This window comes from Triturus cristatus, chromosome 7, assembly GCF_964204655.1.
Source record: "Triturus cristatus chromosome 7, aTriCri1.1, whole genome shotgun sequence".
Taxonomy (NCBI): domain Eukaryota; kingdom Metazoa; phylum Chordata; class Amphibia; order Caudata; family Salamandridae; genus Triturus; species Triturus cristatus.
This window is the reverse complement of record NC_140590.1, coordinates 1,170,300,307-1,170,325,684: the sequence shown is the minus strand read 5'-3', so window position 1 is coordinate 1,170,325,684 and position 25,378 is coordinate 1,170,300,307. Positions and strand designations below refer to the sequence as shown.

At 47.1% G+C, this 25,378-nt stretch overlaps 1 protein-coding gene across 1 annotated transcript in view; it reads right to left on the bottom strand.

Annotated features, from left to right (window-relative positions):
• Positions 1-12,464: 12,464 nt before the first annotated feature.
• The window catches only part of PHKG2 (phosphorylase kinase catalytic subunit gamma 2), a 92,090-nt gene continuing 79,176 nt past the window's right edge, over positions 12,465-25,378 (bottom strand). Inside the window, exons 9-10 of the mRNA XM_085618454.1 lie at positions 21,856-21,981; positions 12,465-14,237 (exon numbers count right to left, since the gene is read on the bottom strand). Coding sequence (XP_085474580.1) covers positions 13,926-14,237; positions 21,856-21,981 — 438 coding nt within the window. The 3' untranslated portion in view covers positions 12,465-13,925. The remainder of the gene's footprint in view (positions 14,238-21,855; positions 21,982-25,378) is intronic.

Genomic DNA, 25,378 nt, shown 5'->3' with positions numbered 1-25,378 from the left:
ATCCTACAGTTACCCACTCCTGTAGAGAGAGCAGTAAGGCCTCACCTGGAAGAGTGGATACTGAACACCACAGAAAAATTCGTCATAAGCATCATATCCAGGGGATATTCAATATCCTTCAAGGCAATTTCACTGCCTAATCCACCAAAGCCTTCAATAAGTCGTGAACAGCCAGCATCACAAAAGGTGTTATGCATACTTTTATCAAAGCAAGCAGTAGAAAATGCCTATAAAGTCAACAAAAGAAAGAGGGTACTCAAGATGCTTCTTGCTTTAATGAAGGGTCAATGACAACACTACAGACAGATTCTAGATATACGGTTGGTAAACAAATTCATCTTCAAGGAAAAATTCAGGCAGCCGACCCTACACCAAATTGTTCCCCATATAAAAAGGAAAGATTGGTGGTGTTATATATATTTTCAATAAGTCTGTTTTCACACAAGTCTCAATTAATCGCAGGCAATTCCTAATATTCATAGTGGGTGAAGATTATTACCAGTACACTGCCCTACCGATCAAGCCTAAAATCAGCTCACCGAACCTTCTCAAAATGTCTGGCAGTTGTTGCAGCACATCTAAGAAAAAGAATATTTGTTTACTCATATCTCCATGACTGGCTTATAAAGGCAGTACACAAATAAGAGCAGAACAGAATTTCCAAACGACTGCAAATCCGTCAAGAAAGCTAGGCTTACAGAATAAAATAGACAAATCAATATGAAAGCCAGCCCAGTGTGACATACTTAGCCAAATTGGGCAGAAACAAAAATGAAGTGTATGTCTGTAGGAGAGGGAGTCATCTATTCTAGATAAATTCCAACATCTAAAAAGCACTCCTAAACCATTGGCTCATCAGGCTGCATCACTCCTAGGATCCATGGAATCCTGCATATACATAGTCCTGAATGCCAGTCTAGTCATGAAACCTCTCCAACAGTGTCTTGAGGACCAATGGACCCAGAAGAGGGGCAGTTAGGAAGGACCCGCTCCAAATAACAATATCTGTCTCACAATCAGTAACTTGGTGGTGCAACAGGAAAAATCCCTTGAAAGGCATCAATTTCCAAAAGAATATTCCAAGACCAATCGCAGTAACAGACGCAACATTGTCATGAAGGGGAGCCCATTTAAACTATCTGGCAATTCAAGGTGTTTGGGCACAAAAAGAGAAGACTTACCACATCAATTTTCTAGAACTGTAAGTGCTACATATGGCCTTCAATGCAATCATTCGATCATTAACATTGAGGAACATCATGATTCAAATGGATAATACCATAGCCTCACACTACATTAAGCAAGGGGGAACAAGGAATAAACCTATCCAGTTATAGGGTTTTGTACCTACTCCACTACTGGATATGCTTAGGCTCGGATATGAACTAGCGGACTTCTGCAAACTTTGCCTAAAAGCTCTTTTTCAACAAGCAGGAACTTGACACTACACCTGTTAATACTGGTCTGAACAAAACAATTCTACCTTTAAATCTCCTATACATTCTCATCCTGTGGAAATCCTAACCTTTGAACAAGTAGTGATTTCCGAGGTTGAAACTATGCCCATGTAAGAAAAACTGGTCTTTCACAATTTTCAAAGACAAGGCTGAACAGGAATCCTTAGATTCTCTATGTAGTAATCTGAAATTAGCGGTGGATAGCCAACACTGCCAAAAATCTGCTTTCCGTATTTTTACACATAATCTAAAATGTATAAAAAAACAAAGACCACTTCCCGGCAGACCTATTGTGCCGGGGGGATTGGCTCAATAGTCAGTATAGTGCCTTCATTCCTGAAAGACACCAAGGATGTCCTCATACTCATCCTGTATGCAAGCTTAAATACCTACATGGATATTCTGATGATCAGCCTTGATATGAAGTCACTCTACATCAGTATCCCACAGGAGCAGACCCAACAGGTGATAGTCTATCTTAACAGAAACGAAGTGGAATTACATATACTTCAAAACACTTTGTGCTGAAATCCGCTAGGATGGCCTTCACAAAGAACAGGTTCAGGGTACTTCCATGGGGAGAACCTTTCACCTCAGTTTAGTATTTCTGTACCTATACAAGTTAAAGAAGAATTTCATCGGCTGTAATAATCCTCATAAAACATACTTAAAACTGTGGCACCATTAAATAGATGACATACTAATTTTCTCTACAGGAACTGAATCTTAGGCCCTGGAGTTCATCAAATGAGTCGACAAGAAAGATCCCTTACTTAGGTTTACACATGTTCTTCGTCACACTGATCTAATGCTGCTAGGCCTAAAAATCACTGCAAAGAATTTTGGTTTCAAAACAGAGGTCTACTACAAACCCACAGACAGGAATAGGCTAATGAGATTTAATAGTCATCACCCACAGCCTCTGTAGGAATTTGCTTCGGGACAATTCTTACTTCTTAGGCATAACTGTTTGAATACATCTAGGTACAATGAACAAGCTTCTGAATTGTTACGAAAACTGTTCAACCACAGCTCCCCAAACGGAGAACATTCCAACTGTGGCAAACCCCTACTTGAGAATTACCCAAACCAAAGAACAAGAAACTAATTTGTGTTACCGCTCACTATATTGCCTCAAATCAGACCAAAAAGATTCAGTTCAATCAATCAATCAATCAATCAACATATGTAGAGCGCACTACATACCAGTGAGGGTCTCAAGGCGTGGGGTGAGGGGGCGCTATTGATCGAACAGCCAGGTCTTGAGTAGCCTCCTGAAGGTCAGCAGGTCTTGGGTCTGTCGTAGGTTAAGAGGGAGGGTATTCCAGGTCTTGGCAGCAAGGTGGGAGAAGGATCTCCCGTCGGTGGTTGTTCTTCGGATGCGCGGGACGATGGCGAGTGCGAGGTCGGCTGAGCGGAGCTGGCGGTTGGGAGTGTAGAAGGAAAGTAGTTTGTTGATGTAGGCTGGGCCTGTCTTGTGGAGTGCCTTGTGTGCGTGGGTGAGGAGCTTGAAGGTGATCCTCTTGTTGACAGGCAGCCAGTGCAGGTTTCTCAGGTGGGGGTGATGTGGCCGTGGCGTGGTACGTCAAGGATCAGTCGTGCCGAGGCATTTTGGATGCGTTGTAGTCGTTGGATGAGATTGGTTGGGGCTCCCGCGTAGAGGGCGTTTCCGTAGTCTAGTCTACTGCCGACGAGGGCCTGGGTGACTGTTTTTCTTGTATCCGTCGGGTTCCACCTGTAGATCTTGCGGAGCATGCGGAGGGTGTTGAAGCAGGAGGAGGAGATGGCGTTGAGTCGAGGATGATTCCCAGGTTGCGTGCGTGGTCGGAAGGTGTTGGGGCTGTCCCCAGTGCAGTCGGCCACCAGGAGTCATTCCAGGCTGAAGGGTTAGAGCCGAGGATGAGGACCTCAGTTTTGTCTGAGTTCAGCTTCAGTCAGCTGGTCTTCATCCAGTCAGCGACAGCCTTCATTCCTTCGTGGAGGTTGGTTTTGGATACATTGGAACATTCGGAATACCAATGGGAACAATTGGCAGCACCCCCCTTTATTCCCCAATCAAAATTGGACTTAACATCAAGGACCAACTAGTCCATATCAGTACCATATTTACATAACAGGACTTATGCAGCCACCACATTATCAGGGTTCCAGCCTGTAACAAGACATTATCCCTATGGAAGGTGTGGCGCATGCCCCTTCACGTCAGTCACAAAACCTCTGACCTGGGGACAAACAGATCACTGCTTATTAGATCACATACGAATTACAAAAAAGACGCGATTTACACGATCACGTGCCCATGAGGTCTCCACAACAAAGAGGACATCCAGAAAAATCTGCATGCATATTAGGGAACGTACGAGCAGTATCAAATGTTAACTGAACACTACCAGAATGATTGCCCTTTTTATTTGGAACTCAACCATAGCAAGAATAATTTTAGACGGGTCATCATAGAGAAACCCACATCCACAGGCTGAATGACCACATACATTGGGGACACATGGGTATCCTGTTAAATACATTTTGATTTGATCTCCTAATAAGTCATGAACCATGGCTTAGCATAGGAGACATTAACATGAAGCAACCAGATGCACATTTAACACTTAGCACACTTCATTCACACAGTCTGTAAGTGTGATCTTACTGTGTCAATTAATTTATCTTGCACTTTAGACTTCGGACAAACTCCATTATACATTCGCTATTATGATATTCTTAACCCGTTCTTCCTTCCGTTCCACATAAAAAAGCACCCGCAGAACTTTACGATATGTTCCGACATGCTCTTTCCAGTATGAATACAGCTACTCTTCTCCTGGTCGGAAGTCTTTAAATATTCAGACAGGATAAACACAGAATATACTAAACCATTAGCATTAATTGTCTCCGATACTTCAATTTCAGGCCATTTAGAAGAATTATTCACAAGAACCATGACATATTTGGAAACCCCTCTAGTTATCCAAGATAGGTCCTAAAATATCCACACGGAGTTCTTCCCAGGACCTTCAGGCCCCTTACGATCCCCTAGGGATCGTATAAGCAAACGCTGTGTTTTATCTGAATTTGCACAAATTTGACAATTCTCCACAAATCTTTCCATGTCAAGATCCACTTCCGGCCACAAACAGAACAAGTTCACTCTTTTTAGTTTGATGATGCCAAGGTGTCCCTCATGGCTTAGCTCTAGAATACTAGATCGGAGTTCAATCGGAGGCATCACTCTGTCTCCTTTTAAAACATACTCCTTATCAGTAATAGATCATTCTTCCCCGATTTCCCAAACTTTTTTCACTCCTCATTCAAAATACTATTATTGCTCTAACCCCCCACAAACAATTGTTCCCTAATTAGTTTTTAAGCTGTAATATTCCCGCTTAGCACTTGAGACGTCTCGCAGCACTTTGCACATACCATATCTTCTGTACGGCTCTGAGATTATCGTTCAACAGAGGATACCCCTTTGCTTGCTCCAATACACTGTTCCGCTTTCAGGAACTAGCGAGCGTTCACACATACATCGCTTTCACCAAATTGTGGAATGAACCGCTTCACACAGGTACGTAAATAGAAGTATCCTTTATTGGAGCAAGCAAGACAGCGACCTTCCTCATATAGTCCTTCTCCAACTGTTATCTTCGCTCCCCACTCCCATTCGATTCCAGAAGCATACCACCTGTAACTAGGATACAATGTCTTTGATTACAAAGACACCACAACCACCTATTTGATCAATGCCAACACCAGTTTTCCTAGATCTACCACGTTCTCTTTATTCTCAGGGAATCTACATTTAAATATACATGACATAACGTGCTATCCAATGAGTCAGAATATTGACAACATCCTAATTAGGGGTAAACAATCCTACGAGACAGCGCTGTTGCCGAGAATGAACTGGAGTCCCCACCGCATTCCTCTACCCTGGACTTTTACTCGAGTCCCATCACATCTGGTCTCCATGGTTAGTTACTAACAAATGGCGGACGTGTGATATCATAACGCTCTCCGTCTAACGTCACATGCACATGACACTCGTAACGTTGGGCACGGCCTGCACAGACACGCAACTCACAAAAACAATATCAGGAGGTGGCACAGCCAATAGGTATTCTGGTAGGATACTTTCTTGACGATGCACGTCTCGACCTTTCTCCTCACTTTGGCTAAGGTTTTCAGAGCCACAGATCCATCTGAATTGCATCACTGTACTGTAACCCACCGTATGCCTCTTCAACCTTTAAAGTATGAGACCACAGAAGTCTCCCTATGTGCCTCCCTCCCTGGCACCCATTGCATAGTGTGAGTAGGGTAATACGAACAACAAGTACGAGTGTGACAATGTTTCACTTGATGATCACTAAATGAGGTGTTTATTTATGCTATTCTCTGTACCGCATGTTTTTGAAGTAACAGTTCATGTTTGTCTATGGAGCACAAAAACCTCAGGCACAATACGCTAGAGCGCTAAGTGAACTACTCGGACTACCCGTGTACTTGAACTATACTTTCTATGCATCGCATAGTCAGCTCTTGAAATTGGAAAATAGAAGTGCCTGTACTCTGTACCAGAGTACCTGCTTGTTTCTGAGAAGCACCGGTACTCTCCAATTAAAAGTATATATTTTTTTTTGAGAAGTGCAGGTTCTCCTTCTCACGATTAAAAAAAAGTGCCAGTACTCCGTAATGGACAGTATCTGCCCATTTAGAGAACTGCTCAGAGTGTCACATATGTTTTAAAAAGTTTTCAATCAATGAAGACTCAACCTTTTGACATTAATATTAATGTTGTGCATAAATGTGTTGGTCCTAAATATTACTGCTCCAGAACATATGGCCATCGCAGGTTATATTCTACACCAAGACACAGGCCCTGAAGAAAGCTATAGATCCCACTAGGGGCCATTAAAACGGGAAACTACCGTAACAACGCGGGCATCACATCGCGATGCCATTACAACACGGTTGTTACAACCGCGTTGTTACCACGCAATGCCATTACTATGCAAGTCATTACATCGATTTGCAGTAGATGGCGTGCTAACATTAGGAATAGTATAGTTTACTATTACAACACCTTCTCTACTGTTACGTAGGCTGGAGTTGTAATAGTAAATGATACATTTCTAATGTCAGCGTGCCATCTACTGCAAGTCGATGTAAGGACTTGCGTAGTAATGGCTTTGCCTGGTAACGCGGTTGTTGTAACGACCGCGTTGTAATGGCACGCGATGTAATGACTCGTGTTGTAATGAGTCATATTCCATTAAAACAGATGGAGCATGTCAACCAGTGGGATGCAGGATTAATGATGCTCCTTACCGCTCTGCGTTCACTTAGTTTAAAAATTCACCCAAAATCTGACAATTATTCCTTTCGATTATCTACAGGGATTTGTAACCTCGTGTTGGATCCCAATCTAAAAATAAAGATACATACAGCTTCCCCCTAATTACTCCCTAGACAACACTAGGGAGGAAGACCACCTGTCCCCCTAAGAATGTTAGATGGGTGAGACAAATCTGATGATGAAGGATGCCACCTAGGTTGGTGGGTGAGGGTTTGCCTTTCATTTTAATGAAATCCACCAATTAGACTAAAGGGTATACGTTCATTAATTTTGAATGTGCTCCCATGTCCAGTTTGCTGTTTTGATTATGTAACAATTACAACATGCCACCCTCCTGGACTGTAAAAGGGCATTTGAAGAAACCGCAGAAAAACAAAAGAAGCAAAGAAAAGCAGCAGACTGGAAATCAAGAAATACGAGAAATAAAAAAAATATTAAAAAATAAAATCGGAAGCAAGCTTTCTTCAGACATACACCAACACTATCCAGAAGAATAAACTCACCTCTTCAGTGAGCAACTTATACATCACCAATAAGAAACCCAACCTCCTTCCTCGTCACTATACCATTACCGCCCTTCCTCGGCCCCCCTCCACCACACTGTAGTCCAGTACGTCTGAGAATCATATTACACCAATCGCCCCCTACGGCATGCTTTTTACCTTTCTCCGGGCTAGGAGTCCTTCTGTCTGTCGGCCAATCGGGACCCCTCACCCAGTGTGCTGTTGATCCCGTGCTGCCCCCATAAGTATCTGCTGTCTCTCTTTCCTGAGTTCTATCATCGGAGAGATACATATGTTCCCTCTATACTTATTCCATTTTCCCCACTTGTGATCCCATTTTCTTGGGCACCCCCCTCTCTTTGAACACCGTTTTCTCCGCTAGCATGGCATGATCCATGTCCTTGGCCCATTCTGTCATTTTTGGTGTGGTATCTACTCCCCACCGTTGGGCAATGTTCCTCTTTGCTACACACCATCCCACTGTGGCCCACTCTTGCTCAATATATGCGTGAGGTCCGTCGCTACCCAGATATTAAGCAGACACAATGAGGGTGTCGGGTGTATTGCCTTACCACATGCCCAAGCCATTTGTCTGGTGACATTGACCCAGTATCTCTGTATGTGGGGGCAGCCCCATAAGATGTGCAGGAATGTGCCCGTCTGAGCGCAGTGCCGGAGGCACTGCGAGTCTGGCCGCCTATTGAATCTGTGCAACAAGATGGAATCATAGTAAACCCTGTGTAGGACTTTAAGCTGCACCAGTCAAAGACGCATTGGGATAGCCACTTTGCTGGGCGAGGACAGTGCCTCACGCCAGTCCTCATCAGGCAGGACCCCAAGTTCTGCCTCCCAAGCCGCTCTGAGCTTAGACATTGGGTCTCCCCGGTTGTTAATCAGCTTCCTGTACGTGAGTGATATGGCCTTGCGGTTCATAGGGTCCAACAAGAGCCTATCTTCCAGGGGAGAGTAATCTGGAAGGGGTGCGTTTTTAGGTCGAGCCGATTCTATGGCATGGCTAATCTGTAGATAGCGAAATCCCTCCGATGGAGCTAACTGGTACTTGGCCTGAAGTTCCAGGAACGATGCCTTTTTCCCTTTCACCCACACGTCTCCCACCTTGGAAATTCTGATCAATTCCCACTTATCGAATCCCGCATATGTACTGAGTCTCCCCAAGATGTCCGGTTCCCATAGTGGGGTTGCTTTCGTTAGGCGTCCCCGCCATCCCATAAGTTTCTGCGCCCCATGCCACTCCTCCACCGTGCGCGCCGTTGGGCCGGTCAGTCCTAACTTCTTGTGATTGGTGTATAGGGCTTTGTTATATCCCCCCTTCCCCATTAGCCAATGGTCCGTGCGGAAGCTCGGATCGTCATGTCTCCCGAACACCCAACTGTTTATGGCCGTCAATTGCGAGGCCTGGTAATACAGGCGCAGGTCTGGCAAACCTATTCCCTCATCGTACCATCCCATGGTTAGCTTAGCCATTGCTATGAGTGGCGGTTTACTGTCCCATAGCAAATCACGCACTGGGGCCTCGATCTGTGAAAAATAGGAGTTGGGGACCGGATTGGGCTTATTCTGTAATGCGTAGAGAAAGCGCGGTAGAGCTAGCATCTTGTATAGGGACGCCCTCCCCAGTAATGTGAGAGGGAGGGTCTTCCAATGTACCACATCCGTACAAAACCGCCGCAACACCCCCTGGAGGTTCCTTTCAGAGAACAACGCCATATCTGTGGTGATAAATATCCACAAGTAGAGGAAACCCTGGCGGGCCACCTTGATAGAGTAGCCTCGAGGACTTCGGGGAGGTTCTCCCCACAGGGAATACATCTGGGATTTAGACCAGTTTATTTGATACCCAGAGTGTGCCCCAAAAATATGGAATATGTGGAGTACCCGACGTAGCGAACGAGCGGGGGAGGCGAGATACAGCAAGATATCAGCGTACAATGATATACGGTCCTCGTGCTCCTCCGTCCATCTCATGCCTCTAATCCCGGGATCCCCCCTTATCCAAACTGCCAATGGCTCAAGAACCAGAGCAAAAAGCAGGGGTGACAGTGGGCAGCCCTGCCTGGTGCCCCGGCCAAGGGGGAAGGAGGAGGATCGATGGTTATTCACCAAGACGTGTGCCCTAGGTTGCAAATATAGCAGCTGAATCCATCTCTTGAATTTGGGGCCGAATCCAATTCGGTCTAGGACTGCGAACAGGTATTCCCATGCCACAGTGTCAAACGCCATACACGCGTCGAGCGCCAGCAGTATGGCCTCCTCCTCAAGGGTATGCACCCGCCCTATCACCCCGTTGACCCGGCGCAGATTAAGCGCCGTATTCCGTCCAGGCATGAATCCAGACTGGTCCGGATGGATCAAGTCAGGCAAATAAGGGAGTAGTCGGTTCGCCAGTAGCTTGGCCAATATCTTTGCCTCTATGGCGATCAGAGAAATAGGCCTATATGACTGACACTTGTCCACTGGCTTACCGGGTTTGTGGATGACCACAATAGCGGCTTCTCGAACATCTTCTGGTAGAAGGTCAAGCTCACAGCTTTCATTATAGAGGTTGAGCAGGTGGGGTGCCAACGAAGAGGCCATAGCCTTAAGTAACTCTCTCTATCGGGATGCCGTTGGGGCCCGCTGCTTTTCCAGACCGGACATCTTGTATGGCCTTATGGACTTCCTCAGTGGACAACTCAGTCTCGAATGCCCTACTGTCCTGCTCAGACAGACTCCTAACCTCAATAGTGGCCAGAAGGTCTGCCGCCCACGCCGCCTAGGAGGCCTCCGGGGCTTCATAGACTGATTTGTAATGTCAGGCAAATGTTTCAGCGATGTCCCGTGGATCTGTGATCTGGGTGTCCTCAACCCCTTTGAGTGCATGCACCCAACGCGATGCCGGTTCCCTCCGCTCCAGCCAGGCCAATAGATTTCCTGTACGCTCCCCTTGCTCATAAATCCGATGCCGGCTGGCCAACAGTCTCCTATTTGCGTCCTCTAGTAATAGCTGTTTGTAGTCTTGTTGTTTTATGTTCAATAGATGTTGAGTGTCTTCCTCCGGGACTAGGGCGTTCACACCATTGAGACGAAGGATGTCTGCCTCCAACTCCTGAGCTCTCCTTCGGTGCTCGGCCCTGTGGCCAGCAATTACCGACAGCGCCCTCCCCTTGATTACCGCGCCATATGCTCCCCATAATGTAACCGCTGATGTGACTGAACCAGTATTTTCTGCGAAATAGTATTCCGTCTCCGCCCTCAGATTTCCCTGATATGATTGACCTTTAGTGCCCAAGGTGGTATCCGGATGGGGCCCGGCTGCGGCGGGTGCCGCACACCCAGGACCGTGCTCACCGGGGAGTGGTCCGAGATGCCCCGCGCCAGACACCGCGAGTCCGAAAAATCCTGGACATGTTGTGCATGTGTAAATAGGTAATCTATTCTTGATTGACTCCCGTGGACCCCCGATTGAAATGTGAAGTGTGTGTCCCTGACATGCGCCCACCTCCAGACGTCCACCAACCCCAGGGCCTCGACGAAATCTCGCAACTGGGAACCACATGCTGGGTCACGTCTAGGGGGGAGGGGATCTATCCACTAATCAGTCTATCGTCAAGTTAAAGTCGCCCCCTACCACTAGTGTGCCCATTGGAAGATTTAGAAGCAAAGTCGCTACGTCTGACAATGTCGTGCGCTGTAGGCCAGGGGGTGCATAAACTGAAACTATGTTGAGAACTCTACCTTCCCACATGCCTGTGCAGGCTACGTATCTCCCTAGTTGATCAGTCCAGGTCCTTTGGTGAACGTAGGGACAGGTTTTCTTCAGGAGTATTCCTACACCTCTAGAGCCAGTAGTGAAACCAGAGTGTGCCAACATGCGGTATCCCTTCCTGTCTAGGGCCCTACATGAATTTCCAAGTAAATGGGTCTCCTGTAAGAGTACCATATCTAGCCCCTGGCGATTGACATACTGCAACACCACTCCCCTTTTAATCTTGTCCCCCAGCCCATTGATGATCCAGGTTACAAGTCTAAGCCCTTTCCCTATTACCATAAGTGTCTGGTCGTGACTGATCGACCTGCCCCAGGGGCCCACGATGGCTGGTTCTCATTCGTGAAGTGAATTGCGTACCTACTGGACATTCCATAGTATCTCTTAATCGTCGATTGATTTCCGCTGTCAACTGAACATAACCACTAATTTCGAGTCGATAAATACTGCCACTCCATTCCACCAACCCACCCCACCACCCGCTTCCCCCCCAACTGACCAAACTCCCCTGTAACTCATGCCTTGAAAACAGACCCCCCTCCCTGCTTCCCTGCATAGCGGGACCAGAACTGCCCCCCACCCCAACCTGCAGAGTTCCTGTCGCCCCCCCATAAACAACTCTAGGGAACGCAAGTAACCCCACTCCCTGTGCAGTCATTAGTCAGTTACGCACTCATCCTCCCCTACCCGCCCCCCGCCCCGACTTCATGTAGGCTGATTTGGTTCCGGCCCAATCCCCCCCCTTGCGATCCCCCTGTGCCATCTTTGATATACATATTTTAAACCGTTACTGGCCCAGGCTCATAAGGAGCAGTTCAGTCCACGTTAGGTGGGCTTCCCCCTATTTTGCAGATTAACGTAGTGGTTACGGTGGAACCAGCCCAACAAGTCAATGACGTTAATGTCCCCCGTGTATCAGCTACAGGCCACCCCCAAGCAGCACTATGTAGGCAGGTCCTTCCTTGCAGGGCTTTCTTGCACCAATGTCGCCTTTCCCAGTAACCCTCAAGCGCCCAGAGTTAGATAGGCAAACCAAAACCAGTCTTACCCGGCGCCCGATTGGCGCCCTCCCTCCGGCTCCTGTTGGTTCAAATCAGAATGCGCCCTGGGGTGCCGGTGTTGGCGCCAGTCCGCCTCATCATCCACCGCAGAGGATGTCTTATGACTTTTTTTCTCAACTTTGCACCACCCATCAATTTTTTATTTTTTTTATTTACAATTTTGATAAATCACTGTCATTATCTGGTACAACAGTATATTGCTTCTAAGACCAGTTTGCGCGGTTTAAATCCCAATAAATAAGTTTTATGATGTGTGGGAGCTTCTCTGCATTGCCCCCAGTTTGATTTCACCATGCTTCAGGGAGAACCAAAGACGAAAACAACAAGAAAATCAAACCTTTATTAGAATGTATGCCAGTTCTCACCATTATCAGTGCACGACACAATGTAAACAAAAAATATTTAAAAATGGTGAACCCCTAAATCCCTAACGTCTGGAATCAGGAATCCCATTGAAGGACAGCCTAGAGGAAAGAAGCTGTGCACCCAATAACACAAACACCATGCCCAGGTTGCATCCTTCACCCAAAGCTGCATAAGATTTGTGGCTCTGTGGACAACTGGTAGGACCAAAACTGTCCCCAGCAGCAAGTCTTGAGAAAGATCCATTATGATGAGGTAGGTGCTTCCTCAGTTTAATACTGGGCTTTTGGATGGTTCTTGGAACTCGAGCTCAGTTACCTGGTTTTTGCTGTGGTATGGGTTGGGGTTCTTGAATGCTAGAGGAAATCTCTAATTTCCTTAATGTGATGAGCGTTCTGATCTCGTGTTCCCTGTATTTTACTCCTTCAGCTCATCCTGAATCATGAACCTTCTGAGGAATTGTGGGTAAAGACCCAGGCCCTTTAAGTGTCGTGTTCCTTATAGAGTTTGTGCTGAGGACTATCAGGATTCTCCTAGAGGAGCTCTGAATCCATCAGATGTCAAGCGGCTCATTATTTGACATAAAATCTTTGGAGCATGTGTTCTCCCTTACATCTCATGGAAAGTGTGAATCATCTGGTAATTTGCCTTTTAGGGTGAGGACTCCCCTACATGTGTAGGGGGTATACATGTCATTATTTCGTGGTCTTAAATATTCCATGCTTTAGCTTGAGTATTCTAGGATTTCCCAGAGCCATGGGTTCACGCTCTATTAAACCTAGGAGACTGAGTGCCACTTCCCATCTATTTCTTGGGACTGGTTAATAGGCACAGGGTCATATATGCTCTCGGAATCACTATTGGATCGCCACAAACCATGTGAAATTCTGGTAATTAGGTGCAGATGCCTCGAGTAGTAGGCCCTGTGTGACGTTCGTTTTAGATTTAGTGGCTTCTAGGTGGAGGTTCCTTAATAAACTGGGCTTGTCTGGGGCCACATGAATCGTGGTACATTCATACCTGAATCACCAATATATATCTGAATCCACAATGTCTTGGGCCCTAAAGGAGACTCTGCCCTTTTATCAGACTGTGCGTTAATGCAGCTAAAGCAGTCAACAGGAGGACAATCACAATAGAGGAAAGTTGGAGGACACAGGAAAATGGAAATAAAAATAAAGGAGAGAGGGAACAGACATAGGAGCACGTAAGGGTAAGGTAGGGATTCACAATTCAGAAAGGGAAAGCTTAAGTTAGTTGAGAATTGTGTGCCGGAAGAAGGGATGGTGTGTGTGGGAAGCACAGATACTTGGATAGCTACAAAGAAGCAGGAAACAGGCAGATATACGATAATATACAGTACTCTTTCATCCCAGTATGCCATCAGTCACACGTGGGGCAATGGCTCCACAACCTTTCCTAGTACACCAATATATCCCCAGCTGATCTCTCCTGGTCCTCAAATGCGGCAAAGAGCCCTCTCTCCTCGTCTTCCTCCGCAGCCAGTGTCAACAGGATAGCCTGAGGGATGTTCTGGAACAGCGCAGCTCTGTTCTGCTGTTCGCCCTTCTTCACCCAGTGACCATAAATACGGAAGGCACAGGCATCAATCAGTTTGCGCACCCCCTTTATGGCATATGGCTCTCTCATCAAGATCTCCTTGGTCAGCGGGCGCACCTTCCGGTAGTTGGAGTAAATGCGGATGGAGGCAAGAACTGTCAAAATAGCAACCTACAGAGAGAGGAATGAAGAATTAAAGACGCCTGGAACGCGTGAAAAGAGCTATTGGAACCAGTCATCTAGAGAGGGTTAAAGGCATTATGTGGGAAGAGAGACCGCAATGGTGGAGATAAAAAATATAAGCCTAGAGAAAGCAATGAAACAGGAAAGAGACAACAAGGCAGAGTTATGTGATCCAGGAGATCAGAGAAGGAAGAGGAAGGACAGATTGAAAATTGCTGTAAAATGGTAAAAGATAATACAGCCCGTATCCTAGCTGTAAGTGATGAATCCAAGGAAGATGCTGTTAGAGCCATCAGGACAACTTCTAGACGTTCCAAAAAGCTGAGGGTAAGATTAGATGCATTTGCGTTGGGTTTCCCCAGCACTCTTCTCTCCCGGGTCTGCAGCTTGAAGTGATCAGAATGCAACACACAAGGCCCCAAAGCAACAGTCAACTGGTAGGTAGGTAATATATTCCAAATAGACCACCACGGACATCCAACTGGTACAATAACCTGGACCTCAATGGCTGATTAGGGAGTAAAATACAAACCCACACGCAAGGAAATACAAGAGGGCACCACACTCTCCCCCTCCTATACAACGACAAGCCCAAAAAAAAAAAAAACCAGTACACCAGGAGGAGTAATATTTAACAGACAGGACCTATAGGGCAAGCTACCCACATTTATGATGGGAAGGTCACTCTCTAGAGGGTACTGTCGGAGCACAGGTGTAATGTCTCATACTACAGAGGATTACACAAAAGGTCTCCCTACAATCCTCGTAGCTCTCACACTACTCTCAGCATTTGTGACTTTAACTAGAAATCCACTTTAGAAACCTCTCTCCTCCTACAAACAACCATGAAGATGAATATGCTACTTACCAGTATGCATCTGTTCTTGGCATGTAGGGCTGCTGACATTCATATCTGTGCATAGATCGCCGCCTAGTGTTGGGTCCGGATGTTTGCACGTTGTTGTCCTGGAAGAGTCTTCGAAGTATCCTTGGATAGGTGACTCCTCCCCTGGACTACAGTGCGCATGGGCATCCTCTCCATCCTCAGATTGTTTTTCGCCATTGTGGCAGTGATGGAGTAGATACAGAAAGTGATGACCATGCTTACAGTAATTCTGAGAGCTGCAGCTGCTACAGGCGCCGGGGAGGAGGGAGGGCGATATGAATGTCAGCAGCCCTACATGCCAAGAACAGATGCATACTGGTAAGTAGCATATTCAGTTCGAGGCATGTGGGCTGCTGAATTCATATCTGTGCATAGAATGTATAGCAGTGCCCTCTATTAGCGGCGGCTACCAGTGCCAGCTGCAGCGGTCTGAAAAAGGGTTTTGAGAACAGCCTGTCCTACAGCTGCCTGCTGTTTTGATTGCACATCTACACAATAGTGTTTGGTAAACGTGTGTGTAGTGGACCAGGTGGCTGCTCTACATATATCATGCAGGGGAATATTTCCTAGAAAAGCCATGGAGGCCCCTAACTTACGTGTTGAGTGGGCTCGTGGGGGAATAGTTAATGTGCGTTTTGCCTTTTGATAACAAATTTGGATACACTTAACTATCCATCTGGCTATCCCTGCTTTGGAGATGGCGTTACCTTTGTGGTGTGGGGCAAAGGCAACGAACAGTTGTTTTGTCTTCCTAAAGGGTTTGGTCCCGTCGATGTAATACATGAGGGCCCTTTTTACATCTAGTGTGTGGAGTGCCCTTTCCGCGACAGTTTGTGGGTTTTGGAAGAAAACAGGCAGTTCAATAGTTTGATTCATGTGGAACTGCGATATTACCTTGGGCATGAATTTGGGGTTGGTACGTAGTACGACCCTGTTGGCATGAACCTGTATAAATGGCTCTTGAACTGTTAGTGCCTGGAGTTCACTAACTCTTCTTAAAGAAGTGATCGCTACCAGGAAGGCTACTTTCCAGGTGAGGAATTGAATCTCGCATGAGTGGAGAGGTTCAAAGGGTGGACCCATCAGGCGTGTGAGGACCAGGTTGAGGTTCCACATTGGAGCTGGTGGGTGGCTTGGTGGAATAACTCGTTTGAGTCCTTCCAAGAATGCTTTGATGGCAGGCACTCTGAATAGAGAGAGGTGCTGCCTGGTTTGTAGATAGGCTGATATTGCGGTCAAATGGACACGTATAGAGGTGTACGCTAGATTGCATCGGTATAGGTGTAGGAGGTAACAAATGATGTTTTGGATGGATGCGTCCAGCGGGTTAATGTCATTATTACCGCAGTAAATAACAAACCTTTTCCATTTGGCTGCATAGCAAGCTCTTGTAGTGGGTCTTCTGGCCTCCTTGATGATGTCCATACAGTCAGGTGGCAGGTTGAGGTAGCCAAACTCTAGGACTTCAGGAGCCAGATCGCCAGGTTCAGCTGTTGCGGATCTGGGTGCTGAATCTCTCCATGGTTCTGCGTCAAATGCGCGGGTTTGATCCGCAGCCTTTGATGCGGCACCACGGAAAGTTCGAGGAAGGTGGTGTACCATGGCTGGCGTGCCCACGTAGGAGCAACTAGGACGAGTGTCAGGGAGTGTTGTCTGAGTTTGCGAGCCACCAGCGGTATCAACGGTGCTGGGGGAAAAGCGTACGCAAATCTGCCGGACCAGTTCATCCATATCGCATTGCCCTGCGACTGCGGATGTGGGAACCTGGCGGCAAAGCTTTGGCATTTTGCGTTTTCGCTTGTGGCGAACAGGTCTATCTCTGGATGACCCCACTGCTGGAAGTACGGCTGGAGTACTGATGGGTGTAACTCCCACTCGTGCATCTGGTGGCTGTGTCTGCTGAGCAGATCCGCCATTTGGTTGTCCTTGCCGGGGAGGTGTTCCGCCATGAGGAACATGTTCCTCTGAATGGCCCACTTCCACATGCTCTGAGCCAGATGAGACAACTGTGGAGAGTGCGTCCCTCCCTGCTTCTGTATGTAGTACATTGCGGTCATGTTGTCCGTCCGGATCAACACGACCTTGTTGCACAGATGTACTTTGAATGCCTTCATGGCTAGGAAGATTGCCATCAGTTCCAGAAGGTTGATGTGCATTTTCTTCTGTTGTGTCGTCCATAGTCCCTGCACTGTGTAGTGGAGTACATGAGCTCCCCATCCCTGGAGAGACGCGTCTGCTGTCAGTACTATTTGTGGAACAGGCTCCTGGAACGGTCAACCCTTGCAAAGGTTTTGTGGATTCCACCAATGCAGAGAGTTGTATGCCCGACCGCTCACCAACACTAGGTCTTTCAATTGTCCTTGAGCCTGATTCCACTGACGTGCCAAGCACTCCTGAAGCGGGCGCATATGTAGTCTCGCGTGTGGGACTATGAAGATGCAGGAGGCCATCATGCCTATAAACTGCATGAACACTCGCGCCGGACGGGAGTGTTGAGGTTTGAACTTTGAAATCAGCATTTGCATGCTGTTGATTCTCACCAAATTTGGCTGAGCTGTGGCCGCCAGAGTGTCTATAGTCGCACCTAGGTACTGTTGTACGTGTGCGGGCTGTAGATGGGATTTTGGGTAATTTAGTGAGAACCCCAGACTGTGAAGGAGGTGAATGGTGCGGGACATGTGGTTGGCACATTGCTGGGCTGACTTTGCTTGAACGAGCCAGTCGTCCAGGTAAGGGTAGACGTGTATGTGCTGCCTCCGTAGATGTGCCGCCACAGTAGCTAGGCACTTTGTAAACACCCTTGGTGCCGTTGTCACGCCGAAGGGAAGGACTCTGAACTGGTAGTGCTGCCCTTGAACAGTGAACCTGAGGTATTTTTTGTGTGCTGGGTGAATGGGTATGTGGAAATACGCATCCTTGAGGTCCAGTGTGGCCAGAAAGTCTCCCTGCTTGAGCAGCGGGAGGACTTGCTGTAGAGTGAGCATGTGAAAATGCTCGGAAAGAATGTATCTGTTTAGGGGTCTCAGGTCTAATATAGGTCTGAGTGACCCGTCCTTTTTTGGTATTAAAAAGTACAGGGAGTACACCCCCGTACCTTGCTCTTGGACGGGTACGACCTCTATTGCGCCTTTTAGAAGCATACTGTGCACCTCCTGCTGTAAGAGCGTTAAGTGCTCTGAGGACATAGGACGGTTTTTTGGGGGTATTGTGGGTGGAGTGGGGTTAGTTCTAGACAGTAACCGTATTTGACAATATCTTTGACCCACCTGTCCGTGGTGATGGAGTTCCACGTGGACAGGAACCTTTGTAGCCTTCCCCCGACAGGTGTTATGTGGTCGGGAGGAAGGGAGAGGGCGTCACTGCTTGTTCTTGGGGGAGGACCTGGTGTTGCCGTAGCCGCGTCCTCTGCCCTTTGTACTGGAGCCACGATATCCACCCCGGGTGTTTTTATCGTAGGTGGTTTGGGTATTGCCTTTGCTGTATGTCTGCTGTGACCCCTGCCCTCTACCTGCTCCCCTATTTCCGGGGCGACGAAAGGAGCTGCTCCGAAAGGACTGAGTCTGGAGAGCCCCCATGGACTTTGCAGTGTCTGTGTCCTTCTTTATTTTCTCAAGGGCCGTGTCAACCTCCGGCCCGAATAAATAGTCGGGGTTGACAGGTTGGTTCAGTATATAATTTTGCACCTCAGGTTTGAACCCGGAGATTCGCAACCAGGCATGTCGTCGCAGCATGACGCTTGTGTTTATGGCCCTGGCCGCCGTGTCTGCGGCATCTAGTGCACACTTGATGGAAGCATTTGTGAGTAGCTGTCCCTCTCTGATAAGAATTTCTGCACCTTCTTTGAACTGGTCAGGGAGATGTTGGAGTAGTTGCTCCATTGTATCATAGTGCGCTCTATCGTAGCGAGCGAGGAGCGCTTGAGTGTTGGCTATGCGCCATATGTTGGCAGCCTGTGCGGCAACTCGCTTGCCAGAGGTCTCTAAAACCTTGGACTCTTTGTCCGGGGGAGGAGCGTCACCTGTTGATTGCGAGTGTGCCCTCTTGCGAGCATTCGCAACGACAATGGAGTCGAGAGGTAATTGGCCTCTGATGTAAGTAGGGTCCCCAGGTGCTGATCTGTACTTTTTGTCGATCCTGGGGTTTATCACCCGTGCCCTGGTGGGTTCCTTGAAGATGTCCTTGGCTGGTTTGAGGACTCCTTTCAGCATGGGCAGAGTCTTTACATGCCTTTCCGAGGAAGCGAAAGTGTCCATAAGGAAGTCGTCTTCCACGGTGTCAGAGTGAAGCTGCACGTCATGATTATTTGCAGCACGTTCAATAAGAGCGTTGAACGCTGCAGTGTCCTCTGTCGGAGATGTTTTCGCTCCATAGAGTTGAGGGTCCTGTGCATCTAGAGGTGCACTGGGGTCTGCCGGGTCGCCCCAAGTTTGATCAGGGTCCTGTTGGTCATCAGGGTCCATGTCTCCGTGGTAAGGGACTTGATCATCCATATAGTCTGCCAACGCATCTGTGTCGGAGTGTGTGGGAGAGAATGATAGTGGGTCTTGGTAGGGCGAGTCGAAAGATTCGCAAAGCACAGGTTCTGAGTCCACAGGCAGCTTTCTCTTTAGTGGGATCCTGAAAGGGTCCAAGGGTGGCTCTGAAGTTATCCTCCGGTCATGGATAACCATCCTGCCGGTGTTGGCGTCGATGTAACGTGACGGAGACGTCTCAGCAGGTGTAACCGTGGTGTGGGTGACCCGTGTCCTGAGTTGGAACATTTTCGGGATCGTGGATGGCGGCAGGCCAAAAGTTATGTTGGCTGGCGCCGAAGAGGCTGTTTGAGCTTTTAGTGGGCCGGAGCCCGATGTGTCCTGGAGGACCGCTTGGGTTTTGCTGCTTTGTGCTGCAACGGTTCGCGCGTGAAGCGCTGTCGAGGCCTTAGCGCCCACCAGGTTTGTAGAGGCGGCCGTGGACTTTTTCGGCGCCGGTGGGTCATCGGGTCGAGGGGCGGAAATGGCCGTCGACGTCTTCGATGCAGGAGGCTTCGGTGTTGCCGTGGAAGCGACGTGAGACGCAGCAGGTGGTATGACCTTTGGTTTAGGAGTCGATGGCGTCGGCGCCGAGAGCCGAGCAGGTTTGATGGCACCGAGGGCCTTTTTCCGCATGCCGACTCCGGCGTCGGCCGCTTCAAGTTCGGCACCGAAGTCTCGCTTGGTGCGCTCGGTGCCGATGCGTGTCGCTGGCGTCGAAGGTGTGGAAGGCCTCGATCCGACTAGCGCCACTTTCGGTTTCGGTTTCATTTGTACCGGTGCAGCTTTCGGTTTCGGTTTGGTAGAAGGGAAACCAGCTGGTGTAGGTAATAATGGCTGCCGCTGAACGTCCAAGGCCGGGCCCGAGGGCGGGGCCGAAGAACCGCGGGATAGGTCTCGGGTAAGGCCCGAAGGCGATCCCTCGACCGGATCTGAGGATGGAGAGGATGCCCATGCGCACTGTAGTCCAGGGGAGGAGTCACCTATCCAAGGATACTTCGAAGACTCTTCCAGGACAACAACGTGCAAACATCCGGACCCAACACTAGGCGGCGATCTATGCACAGATATGAATTCAGCAGCCCACATGCCTCGAACAGATGTGATACCGTGCTGAGCAGCTGAGCAAGTTACTACCCACCTGCGATTCTCTGCTCTATCTTAAGGCCCAGCAGAGAAAGAGAAAAGGTCAGTAAGGGAGAAAAAGTGACGATAGGGGTATTAAGTTCCAATCATGAGCAAGAGACACAGTTACTTCAACCAGTCCTGGGTTGGGTCATGCTACTATGTACTTTCAGCCAGATTTTTTTTCTGAGACAAATATGCCACTGCTTAACATCACTTCTTGTGCACCATCCCAAATGGGTGCCCGTATGTGGTAATCAGAAATGTTGGTCTTGGCATCAAAGATATAAGACTGACCCCACCGCCCCCAACACCGAATGGCGAAAAGCTGTTTGACACTGTAGCAAATACTTAGCAACTATTAGACACAGTAACACTTTTACATTTGTGTGATAGCTTTAAAAGGAAATAAGAGTTCTGTGAGTCAGGAGACCAAAGAAAGGGAGAAGTGGATAGCACTGCCACTGGGCAGTTATGCGACTGGACAGTGGTAGGATACACAGCGGTTATTGAGCAGAGGGAATTATGGGGGTGGAGGAACAATACCATGATGGGATAGAGGAAACTGTGTTGAAACTGGCAAGGGGGAAAGAGGAGCACAGGGGATGGGGAAACAGGAAATGCTCTTGAGTGAACGGGAAAAGATCTCCGGTTGGGGCAGATTGGAAGAACTCATTAGTTTGCCCCCCTTACCCTAAAAAGGGTCTGAGCATTTTGGTTGTGAATAGAGTGGTATGACTCGGCACTAGGTGAGTGAGAAGCAGAGCGCCCTGGTTGGGGAAGAGGGAAAAGAAAGAGTGCTCCAGTGCTAAAAGGAGTACAAGTGCCTTGGCACGAGGAAGCCCCTGGAAGGTGGAGTGAAATACTGTTCCTATATAGAGGGCAGTGGAGGTCTTATGAAGGATGTTAAGAACACTCATTTATATCAAGAAATGCAGGAGCGCACTAGTTGGGACGGGTGGGAATTAGTAATTGCCCAAGTGCAGGAGGCAGTGATGAGGCTCAGGCAGAAGTAACAAGGTAGTGCTGTGAACAGTGATCAAATAAAGGTGATGTCAATGATGCACCGTAACTCTACACTCACCCGGAACTTGCGGTAGGGACTGAAGTGCCGCACCTCTTCCCGCTCATAGCTCTGGAAGAAGGGATGCTGCAGAGCCTGGTCTGCTGTCAGGCGCTCATCAGGTTCCACCACCAGAAGGCGTGAGATCTAGGCGAGAGACAAGAGATTGAGAGAAGAGGAGACGAGACGAGAGAAAAGGGAAGATGGCAGATAGGAGGGCAGGTAATGAATAGAGAGCATAGATATGTGATGGATATGGAGTGATAGAGAAAGGCAAGAGACGAAAGGGTAAAAGAGTTGGAAAATGATGTAATCAGAGAGGCACAGGAAAAGGGTAGTGTTAGAAACTGCGTAAATAATTGGGATGGGGAAGTACGTATCTCAAGTAATAAGTACAACCCTGGTCAGGGTGAAACCTCCATGCCACTAATTAACCTAAGCTCAACCCCCTGGTAGTTATGATACAGGGGCTTAACTTAAGAGGCAATGTATAAAGTATTTAAGCTGTACTATAAACCAGTAATAAAGTCAAAATGCACAACAATAAAAATCTCAAAACAAATTAGGAAAATAGAGTAACATTTAATAAAAAAATGACACCAAAATAACATTCATTAAGGAGAACCAGAGATATGAAGTTTTTAAACTTTTCTGTCGAGACAGCACCAAGAAGTATAAGCGCCAATGATAGTGAATGGTTTTGGTGGAAGAGGGCTCAGGTGCAACCTGATACCGACTGTGACGGAGTGCAGGCCAGATACACAAACCAGGTTCATCCGGTTTAAAGAGGTTACCTTCTAACTTTAGTCCCTTAAGTCCCTATCCACCACAGGAGTACATTTCTAATGTCCCCTAAAACCTCGGGGGAGGCACTTACTCTTATCTGGCAGAGGCAACAGCAGGGTCTATTCTAGATCCAATTACCACTGGTCAGCTGAGCAGTTGCAAGAAAAGGCCTCTTGTAACTATAATAGGTCAGCCTTTTGACCCCTGGGGTCCATTTCCTTCTCTTGGCTAGAAGAGGGAGAACAGGACCAGTCTTCTAAACTCATCTCAGGTCTCAGACAGCAGGTGATGTCCTTTTCTGATCTTCCTCAGGTCCAAGAGCGTTCTGCAGTGAGTGCCTAGAGATGCCAGATAGATCCCAGGCACAAGCTTATGGATGAGAATGACCCCTGGGGATGCCCTAATCAATGGGGTAAAGGATCTTAGAGCTAACCCTACCCACGTTTGGCATTTTCAAGCTCTTGAAGTCTTAAGCCACATAAACGTGGGCTCAGAGGGCTGAGTGTATGTGTGTGTGTGAGAGGAGTGTACTATGGTAATGCTAGTGTCCTTCCACATCTAACACTAAAAACCAGTTTTAGGTAGTGCCTGTACCCCTAGCAAACTCTGAGACAGACGACAAAGCTGAACATTCAGTAACCAGACAGTGGATACACACAAATTGTTTAGGCATTCCGTTTCCCTCCTATGAAGTGCGATATTCTGTTTCCCTCCTTTGAAGTACCCCCTTCATGTTAAATGAATAACCCAAGAAGACTGACAATGTGATGTTAAAAAGAGGCCCACTGAGACAGAGCGTCTCTGGCTGGAGGGACAAAAGATGCATGCAGGCCTGGGTGTCAGCTACATCTGCTTGTGACAAAGTAGGCCTCCTTGAAGGTAATCAAGTCCTTGGGCCCAACCCATAAGCAATCCCATCAATGGCACAACACCATTTGCCCCACAAAGAAGGCCTTTTATCTCTGTCCTGGGACCAAGTTCACAACTCATTCATGCACATTAAAATGCTCATTGCTGGCTAGCAGAGGGACAATTTAGCTTCCAGGGACTTCGGGCAGGGCAAAGTTGACTTTTTAAAAGTCAGGATTGCAAAATATTTATTTCAAATCTGACCTGATCAGTGAATTGATCGTGTAATAAATATTTTAAAAAGCCCCAAATTAAAACTTTGTAGCTGTTTCATGGGCAGTGTTAACATTATTACATTTAATACTGCATCCCAAGGCTTTCCTATTGAACAGCCAACTCTGCTACAGTGAAAATAGCTTTGAGGGTATTTTCACTGTCAGGACATGTTTAACATTAAACTTTTACAAGTCCTAGTTTTAAATACCATGGATCTGCTGTATGACCAATAAGGCTTACTTAAGGGGGACTTCTACATATTTAAAAGGAAAGTTTTCAGCCTGTCTAAAGTGATTATTTTGAGAGGTCGAATTTACAATCTAAACCTGCACAGCCAGGCTACTTGTGGCAGGCCAGCAGTCAAGTTTGCATTGTACCTGCAGTGCTGCAGCCCACTATTGACATTTATCTTCTAGGCCCTAGGTACACTGGATAACTAATACTAGGGACTTATGGGCAAGTTAAATATGTTAATCAGGAGTTTACAAATGTTACCATGTTGAAAGGAGGAGCACAAGCACTTTACTGCAGGTTAGCAGGGGTAAAGTACACAGCTCTATAACAAGCAAAAATACGGTAAATATGGTTTAGTAAAAAAGGCAAACAATACAGGATGACCCTGCAGAAAGGGCAAATTTAGTTTCCAACTGGTACAGAGTAGGAGAGGAAAGTAAAAAGAAGACAAAAAAAAAAAAAGAGCGCACACCTTGTGCAACAGTAAGCTCAACTCAGCATTTTCACTTAAAATGTTACCATCCTTATAACAAAGAAAAAAAATACTCCTGCGTCCCTTACAAAAAAATTAATATGTTTTTCTGTTTAACAAGAAATAGGAAAGAAGTAAGCTTGACCTGGAAGGACCATGGTCTTCTCACCACAGCATATGTTGGGAGACTAAACGGCATAGTTAAACGTGCGGACAAAGCGGCTTTTGCCCTGAAGTAACCTGTTTGAATATGGGTAAACTCAGCTCCAGTTAAGATGAATAGAACGGAGTTACACTTTGAGTTACACTTTGATAAGAAGCTCCATTCTTGCTAATGGAATCCTTTCATCCACCGTAGTTCCTAGAAGTAGACAGCCTTCCAATAACTAAAAATCCACCATCAGACCAGAGTTGACACAGAGGCTAGCAACAAACTATAACCGTACCTAAAAATTGTCAAAGTTACTTATAAAAAATTTCTTCTGGAAAGACAGACTTTAGGTAAAAATTCCCAAGGGACTTAACCCGGCTTATCATTCAAACCAAATCTAGTCATTGCCAGAAAGGCCCACAGACTCCTAGAGACGTTCAATCCCTTGACCCTTTCAGGAGAGCTGTTCTTGTGGATGCTGGAATCAGACTCCAGCATGAGTATAAAAATGGCTCCTGACCATATTACACATCGATCTCATTATCCCATGAACTCCCTCCCTTTGTTCATACGATTGGGACTTTCCTGCCCTCGCGTATGATTCAGCCCGATCTTTTTTTTTTTTTTTATAAATCTTTTTATTAAACAAACTCGACATCAGGTACAGTTCACAATGGTCAATGAAGGGGGTACAGTGGATACAAAAAGATTAGACATGGTTACAATATGATAGTTCATTGGAAATCACAGCAAAGGGGGGGTCATCGCTGTCCAGG